The sequence below is a fragment of the Notolepis coatsorum genome (assembly GCF_963971535.1).
Source record: "Notolepis coatsorum genome assembly, chromosome: 2".
NCBI classification, from domain to species: Eukaryota; Metazoa; Chordata; class Actinopteri; order Aulopiformes; family Paralepididae; genus Notolepis; species Notolepis coatsorum.
In genome coordinates, this window is record NC_140166.1 from 173,508,182 (window position 1) to 173,520,621 (window position 12,440).

Here is a 12,440-nt window from a genome sequence, read left to right on the forward strand (position 1 = left end):
ATGTCAAAATACTTCCCAAAGGTCAGTGAATACCACGATCACAACACCAGAGGGAGCTCCACAAATCATGTTAAACCCAGATTCGGCTCAAACAAGGGACTAAACACGTTTCGCAATTATGCCACATCAATGTGGAACGCCCTACCCAAAGCTGTAAAGGAATGTGAATCCCTACCCACTTTCAAAAACACTCTCAAAAAACACCTAAGGGAGACTACAATTCGAAACTGGCCACTGTAAATGTCCGAACACAACCCCCTCCAATGTACAGTAAATTACCAAGAATGGTCTTGTCAATATTCCAATGTACAGTTTTGTTTGTACAGTTGTACAGTGTACCCCACCCACCCCACTCCTACCCAACCCCCCCCCCCACCCAACCACCTCCAATGTACAGTCCCCCCCCCCCCACCTACCCAATACAATGTACAGTTTCTACGTCAAATGTATATACTTTTTTTCTGGACTCTTTTTGTATCACAAACAGTACTGTATTTGCAAATCTGGTATGTCATAAATGTATAGATGTAGCAGTACTGTCTATCTGTATGTCATGTATGTCATATATGTTACGATGAATTGAAAATGGGGGACCCTGATGTAAACAAGACGAAAGTCTTTCTCTGGTCTGCATCCCCTTAACAATTGTATGTATTGAGCTGTACTGTACTGTACCCATTCTGCAATCTGTTAATAAAGTTTTCAATCAATCAATCAATCAGGTAACTATAAGATTTATTCTTCTTCCTGCTCCTTTTGTCCATGGAATGATATTTATGATTGTGTAATGAAGAAACTCTGATTGTATGATTCCATGTGGCAAATAAAAAACTCTGAACTGAACTGAACTTAACTACAAATGGAGCTAACGTTATACTTTTTTTTTTCTTTTTACAAAGCTGGGTTTTCCTTTTCGCATTTCTTAACCAGACCATATATAATTTTAAAACAATCACATAGGTGTGCCTGGCATGTGATTACATGTTACCAGTTTCGGCAAATAAGAGCAAACTCGTAAGCGCATAGGGAAATTGTATGATATTATCGGCAGCCCAGATAGGCACTAGCAAAGCTGGGACGCTTTTTGAGTGTGTGGCTGAAATCACTCAACGACGTGGATGGCAACTTTGGCAAGGCTGTGTCCCTAAGCTAAGCCTTTGAAAGGAAACATATAAAATAATCATAGAGGTCGGGGTTTGGGGAATATGATGTATGACGGTTCAGCATTTCCCACAGTCTTTTCTGTTATTCACAGTCAGGCTGGGCTGAATACCACAGTCCAACGGCAGGAATGACTCTATATGAGCACTGTTTATGTTTACTTCATCAGCTAGGGAGGCGATCTGAACCTCTGCGTGGGAAATGCTGCAGGTATAATTGGTGGGCTTGTGGTGCAGGTACCTTCTGATACGGCGTGAGGCTTAATGATGCAGCAGGTGCAGTCTGTGTGGTTGCAGGCTGTGTTTGAGGGGCCGTGGCCGGTTGTGGAGGGGAAGAAGAACTCCAGTTCCTGGGGAAAGAAGAACACATTAGGCTGAGTAACATATCAATACACTGTTTATCATCCATCTGGGTTTTTGTATGACGCACATAGTCTAAATTAATGATGAAAAGAAAATACTGAGTCCGATTTCTCACAAAATTATTTCTGAAATATTGGAGAATGTCAATTGAAAATGTAAGTTTCCGTTTTCTTTTCTTTTTACAATTTTTACTGGCTTTTACTATTATGCACTCTGCTACTAAGTAATACCTTGCCTATACTACTACCTACTATGCTAATATGTCTGACTACAATGCACTCAAGACTGTAGCACCCAAGTTCAACACTGTTTGATGAACAATCTTACTTACCCCTTGTTGTACCCTTCCTGCTGACTTGTTGTACAGCACTTGTAAGTTGCTTTGGATAAAAGCTAAATTACTAAATGTAAATGTAAATGAAAATACTGTATCGCACGTCCTCTGACCATACGGTTCAATTTGATGACTATCAGTTGGATTATATAACATGTGATTTTACCTAAGCAAATATCAAAAAGTATCACAATATAATTTTCCCCCATACCATCCAGCTCTATTAGATATACTACATTAATGTAGCCATTACTGGACGTACACAGGGGAAAGGGATGTGTCAAAATGTAGGAAGCAAACATGCCGGGATCACATCCTTACTCGTGCTGCTGCAGCGAATGAGTCAGACCCGTGCATTGCGTTTCTGGTGCCATCTGTTCCAAAGCGGGCGCGGATGCTGTCCTGCGCCTCCTTCCTTGCCACGCCAGAGTCTGTGGGTCCGAGGAGCCTCCTCCAGATGGAAATGGCCTCATCACCCATCAGCTCCATGGCAATCACGGGGCCCGAGGACACAAACTGCACCAGGTTGCTGACAAGAATGATCAATTCGAGAATAAGGTTTCCACAAAAACAAAAAAATACTTACCCGTCGAGACCAGTTAAATGTGATCAAACCGATGTCACCACAGTGTGTCATTAAGATCAATGTCACAGGACATGCTAATGATGATGGCCGGCCTCCTTGAGACTTGGCCTGCTCGGTGGGTCGAACGGACCCGGTCTGGTGAATCATTTACAGAGGAAGGAAGACTCACTTGAAGAAAGGCTTTGACTGATGTTCCATGTAGAAGTCTGCTGCTTGCCTCCTGTAAAAGAAACCATAAACGTGGGGTTAATGAGTGACCAAATTAATTCAGACGTCCAATAGCAACTCTTAAGAACCAGCCCAAACTACTGAGAAAGGGGTTTACACAAGCCGAGGACTTCCTTTCTTGCGAGGTGTACTTTTTGGCTACAGATTCATGAAACTCGCATTCCTTGCATTTTTCCACCAGCAAATACTTCCCTTCAAAAATATGTGTTTGTGTATATATATCTATATTAGATCAATAACAATGTATTGATAATGTGCTTATTACAATATGTTCATACACATAATAGGCCTTAAACCTTAAAACTGTAATAGGACACTGTATGCCAAGAACGGTTACAAAACAGAACAAACTCCATTCCTATTAATATGATTCATATATTTTAGCTCATTCGTTTCCGTATCAATAGTGACGATGGCGCTGCATCATTGGAGATATTTCCGGTAAGGTCGTTGGCACTTTGGCATCACCTAACCGCGGGTAGTTATTAGTAAAATGTCAATGCCTTGTGCCCCCCGCCATGCCATATGTTCCATCCTGACGTGTGCCATCCATCTGCGAGCGGTGAGAATGTTGGCACCTAGCGGCCTGTGTTGTGATATACCCTTCACCTTGAGAAGGTTCTGTGTGATGATATGTTATCACACTTCTACTATCAGGAAAGTTTTTATTCATTTCATATACAAAAGGGGAGATACAGGGCACACTGGCCTCACACTGGCCTCACACTGGCCTCACACCGGACTCACACCGGGCTCACACCGGCCTCACGAGGCTTTGAACTCACCACGTCAGCTTGGTCATTTTGGCTTTGGTCACGAACAAGTTGGCATCGTGAACGACTCCAAGGATATCTCCCATCTTGGTAACCGCATCTGGCTTTATCATAGCAAGAGTCCTGCGGAAAACAGAGAGATAGAGACGGAGAGATGAGAGGAAGAGGGGGGGGGGATATAGTGTTTTGAGAATGTAAAATCGGTATGCCCGAAAGTCCCTTCTGCGAGCAGCGGAAGTGCTTGGTATTCATGGCAGAAGCCTGTGGAGCTACAATACAACGGGCATCTCCACTTAGGAGCGCCTGATACAAACGACTCCTCGTCTACCTTCAAACCTAATGGATCTAAGTTTCAAGATCATCTGCCAGTACCATTTTAGGGTACCTAACTACCTACAGGGTGTGTGTGTGTGTAGGGGGGGGGGGGTGTTACTGAATGCTTTGCTTATTCTATATGTTCTCAGTTACTTCAGACACACATGGATAAATGTTTGATGGACATTGTTTGTCATTATATATATAATATATGTAAATGAAAGTACCATTTGCTCACAGGATCCCATTCTGTTCGAAATACCATCAAATATATCATAACCCTTAGCTCTGTATGATAGCATGTACTATAATGCTGTATATATTATATATTTATTCCCACCACATATATACCTATCCTCACCTGTCTGTACATACCTGCACATAGTCCTTTACTACCGTACTTTTCGGACTATAAGCCGCGGCTTTTTCCCCCATTTTTCGACCCTGCGGCTTATATAACGGTGCGGCTTATATGTGGACCAAACCCGAAAATATGGCTTTTTTTACTGCATTGAAATGTTATTTATCTGTTCCCTTATTTGCTAAACTTAATACAACTTGTAAATGAGTTAATTCTTGTTATTTGTCCGACAATATTGTGACAATCCCCTCTGTGCACGAACCCTTACATATGGTAATTAAACATTAAAACACCTGCGGCTTATAGTCCAGTGCGGCTTATATATGTACACATCATTCAATTTAGCTGCTGCGGCTTATAGTCAGGTGCGGCTTATAGTGCGAAAAGTACGGTATATCTATACATATCCTACTCTTACTAGTAGTAATAATAATAAGTAGTCATAATGTCTCTATTTATATAATACAACTCTGTACATACATCTGATTAGCACTACACTCAGTAGTACTAATTTGTATATGTTGTACCCAGTTTAACCAGCTGTACATTGTATATTGCTGTTGCACTTTACTGCTACATTTGCACTCTGGTTGGATGCCAAACTTCTTTTCGTTGTACTGTACTTGTGCTGTATAATGACAATACATTTTGATCTAATCTAATCCAACCTAAATACCATGCAGACGGATGCTCTCGCCAATCTAAGCTTGTGACATATTGTGAATTCAGCAGTGTCTGCTTTCTGCGGGGAAATAGTTTCCTTATTGTTTTCAGGCCATGAGTAGCATTTGAATCAAACGTGTAGCAGGAGCGACATACATGCTTCACATTGTAACCGGTTGGGACAACCTGACCTATACAGGAAACGTTTCAATCATCTATTCAAGTGTTCCTTTGTTAATTATTATTATTTCATATTTAAATTATCGTTATTCATTAAAGTGACCTTGGTTTTATTAAGTGACCTTGAATCTATATCAAGGAAGCCACATGAAATGGATACTAGAGGAACGATAGGTTATGTATATAACCTAGTTATACGAGTACTGGCTGAGCGTCTCGCTCTTCGCCATTGAGATATACCTCATCTCCAGTACCTACTGTACTTCATTAACGAAACAAAACACCCATGCACTTGACCAGGCCCCGCCCCAGTGTACCCCTATAAGGCACCAGGCATGGTCACACTCGCCCTTCCTCTGGAAAAGTTTTATATATACATAACCTATCGTTATATACTCGTACTGGCCAATCGCGTCTCGCTCTTCGCCATTGAGATATGGGGCAGAGCAGACGCGTGGCCCGACAAATGTACCCCCTGAGGACCCGCAAGCCCTACCACCAGGGGGGAGGGGAGTCCCATCACCCCCCTTCCTAGTGAAGAGGGGGCGGCAGTCAACTCCACCCAAGTGCGAAAAAGAGGGAACTAGAGACCCCTACAAACTCACAGCACAGGCGGGACCACGTGTGACACAGCACCTCGTGGCACACACCCCTGCTAACCCACCCGAAGGGCGGGATGCAGGGGAGGTCCCAGACCTCAGAACCGCCTGGGAAACAGAACCCCCAGTCATGTCCATGAGGTAAAACCTAACGAAGGGACCCGGGGAGGACCAGGAGGCCGCAGAACAGATGTCCTCCACCGAGGCCCCCCCTAACAAGGCGGCAGAGGCCGCCACCCCACGAGTGGAGTGCGCCCTGACACCCCCAGGGGGGGCCAGCCCAGCCAACGTGTAGCAAAGGGCAATGCCCTCGCACAACCAATGTGACAGGCGCTGTTTCAACAGTGCCTTACCAGCGCGAGAGCCACCGTAACAAACAAAGAGCTGATCGGTAGCCCTGAGGTCCTGAGTCCGGCTGAGGTAAACCCCCAAAGCCCGGACTGGACACGACAGGTGAAGGCGCGCCTCTAACTCACCAGCGTGAGGAGGCGGACGAACGCCTGAACCACAATATCCCTGGAGCGAAAAGAGCTCCGGATATTTCTTGGCACGAAGACTGGATTAGGCCTCAGAGTCGCACAGCTATTGACACGAATAAACAAGCACTCAGGCCGCACCGAGAGAGCACAAAGCTCACCCACGCGCTCAGCGGAGGTGATGGCCAGCAGGAATGCAGTCTTGAAGACAGCTGTTCCAAAGACGCCTGCTCAAGAGGCTCAAACGGGGCCTCAAACAACCGGCCGAGGACCAGTTGGAGGTCCCAACTCGGAGACAGAGAACGTTTCACCGGCTTAAGGCGCCAAGCAGGAAACTCTTCACAAGAGGGCGGCTGAACAACGTAACGCCCTCAAACCCCACATGACAAGAGGATATAGCCGCGGCATATACCCTCACCGTCGAAGCCGACAGTCTATCCAAAATAGACTGAAGGAAGGAAAGGACAGCGTCCAGGGTGCAAGACCCCGGGCCCAAGCCCCCCATTCTACACCACTCTTGGAAAATACGCCACCTACCCACGTAAACCGCGATAGTGGAGGGAGCATGCGCGTTCCAGATGGTGTCGACCACAGAAGATGGGAACCTTAGCCGCTTCCACTTGCCTCTCACCGGGTCTATTTCCATACTGGAAAACCACCTCCATATCCTCCTCATGATGTGAAGAGGAGGCCAAGAGGGACCACAGAACGAGCAGATGCCATCATACCGAGCAGGCCCATCACGGACAGCGCCGTAACCGTCCTAGGACGGAACCTCCCTCCCGCGTGTCGATAACATGCTCTGAGAGGGATGCCCATATAGACCTTGAGCTTAGAATAAGCCCAAGTACTCCACCCGTTGACTGGGAAGAGGAGTACTCTACTTCCAGTCTACAGCAAACCCCAGGCTGGTGAGGAATTCCACCACCTGCCTGGTATGAGACCTGACGATCTACCTTGACCGCCAAGGACCAGAACGTTGTCAGGGCAGAATACACTTCGTAACCCCTGACGACGCAGAGGCCCCAGTGCGGCCTCCACGCACTTGGTGAAGATGCGGGGAGCCAGAGAATAGCCGAACGGCAGTCTCTGGTACTCATATGCTAAACCCTGCAAAGGAAGCGTAGGTAAGCCCTAGGATGGAAGATCGGGGATGCGAATACGCATCCTACAGGTCTATGGAGGAGAACCAGGCCCCCACCTGACAGTGTTCAACAGGTGGGAGACGGTCCAAAATGCTGAACCTTCCATGGGACAGGTCCAGCATGGGTCTGACACTCCCCCCTCCCGATTTCTCGGGCACCAGAGAATACCGGGAGGAAAACGCCACGATGATGGCTTGCTTCGCCCACAGAGATTGGATCTCGTTGACCAGAGCTGTCACTGCTGGTGACCCTGACAATAGGGTCTGTACCAAACCTGAAAACGGGTGGGGTTGTGTAAACACAAGTCCCCGCCTCAGCGTTCTCTCCATCCACCTCGACATATGGTACTGCTGTAGCCATATGTGATGATACTCCCAAAACGCACCCGCCGCCATTTGGCGCTGGTCCGCTAGGAACTGTAGATAGGCGGCCCGGTCCCACCCACTGTGCGTAGCCAACCCTGGACCCGCTAACCGTGCGAGCAGAGTGTTCCATGGAGTCGGGACAGCGGACCCTGACACTACCCACGAGGCAATCGCACCCAAGGGGGGACCCCGACAGAAAGGGCCGGTTTGATACGGGGGAAGCTGACTAGGTGACAAAAGCTCCCCAACTGAACACCCCTCCAGCATGCTGAGGAGTTGTTCTGCAGCTGGACATGCAAGGTGTGAGGCCCCCATGGGTTCCTACACACCGTAGCCCTGCAGTGATATTACTACCACCCAAATCACGCGTGCCTGCCAGACCACTGCGGGCTCTCCGGAGTGGGAGGCATCAACGTGATACCCAGCCTGGTGAAGGCGAGGTCGGGGAAGCCCGCACTGTTTGCCTCAAGAGGTCTCGAGCCCCCCTGCTGACCCTTGTAGTTGACAGACGTAACACCAAGCTCAACCAAACACAAACGCAGAACGTGTGGCGTGGGAGCCGCTTGACAGCACAACATTCTCACGGACAGACCCAGTCTCAGCCATCAACTGGGTGTCAGCCCCTGTCCGCATGAGAAGCGAACGTGGGGCCGCTTGCGCTTCATTGAAGACACGCGGCCTGCAGCCAAAGGAAAAAAATCAGAGCCCCATTTCCGCTGGTGTTGGGGGAGGGAGTGACCGGAGAGCGGGCTGCACACAGCTGGACGGCGACGTTTTTTTTAGGGCGTGCTCATCCAATGTAGCCGATACCTCGGCCGCCAAGGCTGTCGGCCTTGTGGACACCTGTTGACGTTGAGCCCAGGGTACCTCAGGCGGGGGAAACATGGCCGCTGGTCGAGGGCCTCGCCACAGCCGCTGGCGAGGCCGTGCTCTCACCTCTGGCTGCGCGACGTGAGGCGGTGTGGGGCCTAGGTCAAATACCGCCCGCGCTCCAGCGGAAAGACCAAAGTCCCTCTGCGGAGAGGGGAGCCCTGAGGAAGGAAAAAATTCTTTTTAACTTCTCACCCCCTCAAAAGGGAGACTAATCCAACCAAGATGTCTGTAAACAAGCGTTGACAGCATCCTAGCCCTCCCTGCGGTTATAGCTTGCGGCTAGGTCAAAGCTAATAACATCAAAACCTTGCGCAATGTTTCGACGTCGGCTGGCCTTCATGGCCCCGCCACCCGACACCATTTTTGACAGAAAAAAAAACAGCAATTCGAACAAAGTTACTAATCGCTGCTAATTCTATACCGTGGCGGTATAGGCTTAACAGCCCACCAGCCACCCACCGGGCCGACTCACCTCATGGCGTCGGCCCGGGCGGGGCACTGTTTCAACATGCCAAAGGCAAAGGACTGATGCCACCTGCTTCATAAACGCGGAGCACCAGTGGTGGTTGCAACCAGCAACCTCCACTGTGGTGTGCACCCATGAAGGGGTTAATGAATAAATGAACTAAAACACCACCAATACACTGCAGAATGGGCTAGCCCATACACACAACGTTAAGGGGATGCAGACCAGAGAACACCAATCCCGCATACCATTCATAATATTCACAAAAAGCACACCAGCCCTTAGTAGGCCTCAGCCCATTCACCCATGAAAAAGGTAAACAAGCCCCTGTCAATACTCCCAATAGTAGACACCGATTGACCGTCAGCATGAATGGTTAAGAGGAGGGAAGACCTTTTTCTAAAAAGACAGCCCTCAGCGGGAAATCAAAACAGAAACAGTAACACAGCATCATAGCATAACGTTAGCCGTGCGCTCCAGGATAACCGGGAAAACAACAACGTTTACCCAGATATCCTGCCCCTTGCGCCAATACACAACTCGGTTGTCTCCCGGGACAACTCGAGCAGCATTACTAACGCCAGCATTGTTATGCCTAGTGGCGCAGATCCTACCTGGGCGCAAGTTAGCCCAATAGCTAAACATCGCGCGACGTCCCCTCGATCTGCTGTCAAAAGATGAGGAAACCCCAGGACAGGCCCGACGCGCCGTTGGAACATGCCAAGAAGATTCCAGGGGCTGGCAAATCTCCGGTGAAACCCAACATTGTTCAATTTCTCTCTGCATTTCATCAACAGCTAGTTACATGGGATGCACTGCACGTCCATGATGGAAAACGAAAAAGAGGAAGGGCGAGTGTGACCATGCCTGGTGCCTTATAGGGGTACACTGGGGCGGGGCCTGGTCAAGTGCATGGGTGTTTTGTTTCGTTAATGAAGTACAGTAGGTACTGGAGATGAGGTATATCTCAATGGCGAAGAGCGAGACGCGATTGGCCAGTACGAGTATATAACTGAGATGTGATGTGAACAACACTAGCGGTTTCATTTAAGATACTGAGGACAGAGTGCAGCTTAGAAAAATAGAGAACTGCTTGTTGACTAAACCATGGCTGTATGGTTACTGTAAGCAATCTTGTAAAATCATCTGAAAATTATGGATAGAATGTTGGATTTATCACTGTTAAAGATCCCCTCCACTCAAAATGCTTATCTCTTCTTGGAGGCATGACTTTGACTTTGTTATTTGTGCAGAACTTGTCACCAGAGCGTCTTTTTCACATTCCTTCCCCTGGAGAGGGTGTACTTCCCTGCAATCTAAGTTGCATGTGTGATGTCACAAATAGGTCGAACCTCTCATAGTCCAATATGTGGTAACTTAACACCTTTAGCTTTAGCATACACAGAACCTTGAGTAGATATTAAGGAATAGAAGCTGTCGACTTGGAATTCTGGGTAAATTATTATCAACTGGTGCTTGTTAACAATTAGTGTATTATGTCCTTGCATTCTCTGAAGCCATTTTTAGTGGGTTATTGAACAATTTGGTGGGGGGAAAAAAACACGTTTATACAAATTGTTCAATATGGAAAAAGATTTAAGGGTTAAGAGATACATCTGGAGGGGATCTTTGAGAAGTCTAGACAACAAGGTATGTAGCTAGAGAGGAGTGCAACTTCATCAAACCACAGAATCATACCTTTCTTTTTTGCTGCCAAGTTTGTTTCCTGTATACTGGTCTCCGTATCCAATCAGATGGAGCTTGCGGGAGAATACATTCACCCGGTTCCCGATAAACAGGTCCTCCTGATGGACATCTTCGTATTTGGTCCTTTTCAAAAAGACACGCTGGTTTTTCACATCAAACTGCAAAATCAAAAAGAGTCAGTCATAAATTTAACTTTATCTTTCTCAAGCGGAGATGAAAACAGTCTTTAGTTTAGACGTCAGGCAAGTAGGCCTACTTCTTATCAGAGCGGTCTATTAATAGAACCCTCGCACTGAAGAAGAAGATTATTTTATTTTCAATGTACACAAGGCAATTGAAATTTGTATTTTCGCATATCCCTCCTAGTTACCTCACAGTCTCCTACATATGCATTTCATCAGACAGGTCAGAGCGCAGGGTCGCCTGCAGCACTGTGACCCTGGAGCAGTCTTTGGGGTTCAGTGTCTTGCTCAAGGGCACTTAGGTAGGATGGTGGGCACCGTAGATATAATACCTTCAGTCACCAGCTCACAGCTGGAATACACCCTCCTGTTGGGCCGGAGATAGAACCAGTGACCTTTCGGTTACTGGCCGGCCTCTTTACCTCTAGGCCATCCTGCCTCCCTGAAGAACCATATAAGATTGTTTTGAAATATTTTGGACAGCCTATGTGTTTGCAATAGTAGTAGTAGTAGTAGTAGTAAAATTAATGCAAATTACTTGGAATGTGAATGCCATATATCACAAGAAAGTACTCAACCCCTACTGTCTTTAACTATGAATGAAGACAACACTCTAACTTACCATTATTAGATAAGAAAGTACTCAACCTCTACTGTCTTTAACTATGAATGAAGACAGCACTCTAACTTACCATTATTAGATAAGAAAGTACTCAACCTCTACTGTCTTTAACTATGAATGAAGACAACACTCTAACTTACCATTATTAGATAAGAAAGTACTCAACCTCTACTGTCTTTAACTATGAATGAAGACAGCACTCTAACTTACCATTATTAGATAAGAAAGTACTCAACCTCTACTGTCTTTAACTATAAATGAAGACAACACTCTAACTTACCATCATTAGATAAGAAAGTACTCACGTTTCTACTGTCTTTAACTATGAATGAAGACAACACTCTTAACTTACGATCTTTAGATAATAAAGTTAAGTTAAATACATTGTTCCTCTGAAAACTTAAAATTGAGTCATTATGGTTCTTCATCTGAGGTACTGCATTATGTGGTATTGTAACGCTCACCATCTCCACCGAGCCGTCCTTGGGGTAGTAGAGCAGTTGGTAGCGCCGCAGTAGACCCGCACTGGGGTCGTACCACTCGGTGAGAAAGACGTAGCGTTCCTCCTTAAAAGCAACGTTGATGATGTTAGCTAGCTCTCCACTAGAGCAGGCACTGGTAAATTAAATGTATTGCCATTACACAAGTACAACCAGAGTGCAAAGTAGCAGTAAAGTGCATTATACAGTATAACATGTGAATATGTATGTGGAGTATAGGCTATATGACAAAGCTATACGGAGTAAATATGCTAAGCTAATGAATGTACAGTATTACTATATACAGTGGTACGAGTATGAATACACTATGGTAATACAACCAGTCTAGCCAGTGGTTGTATGTATGTAAAGCTTTTTCCAATACAAACATAAGGAGAAAGAGCATTACCATTTTGCTGACCAAATACCATGGGCTTGGGTTAAAGGAAGATATAAACGAAGGATGTAAAGATGTTTCCTCATCTAATATGTTGTCATCATCATGACATGTACCGACACTGAGTGACCACCTTTACATTCTCCTCTCCTGCCCACTGAATCGG

At 46.4% G+C, this 12,440-nt stretch overlaps 1 protein-coding gene across 1 annotated transcript in view; it reads right to left on the bottom strand.

Annotated features, from left to right (window-relative positions):
• The window catches only part of nme7 (NME/NM23 family member 7), a 52,038-nt gene that overhangs the window by 37,283 nt on the left and 2,315 nt on the right, over positions 1-12,440 (bottom strand). Inside the window, exons 2-7 of the mRNA XM_084309253.1 lie at positions 11,863-11,964; positions 10,586-10,752; positions 3,457-3,567; positions 2,613-2,663; positions 2,179-2,386; positions 1,402-1,510 (exon numbers count right to left, since the gene is read on the bottom strand). Coding sequence (XP_084165379.1) covers positions 1,402-1,510; positions 2,179-2,386; positions 2,613-2,663; positions 3,457-3,567; positions 10,586-10,752; positions 11,863-11,964 — 748 coding nt within the window. The remainder of the gene's footprint in view (positions 1-1,401; positions 1,511-2,178; positions 2,387-2,612; positions 2,664-3,456; positions 3,568-10,585; positions 10,753-11,862; positions 11,965-12,440) is intronic.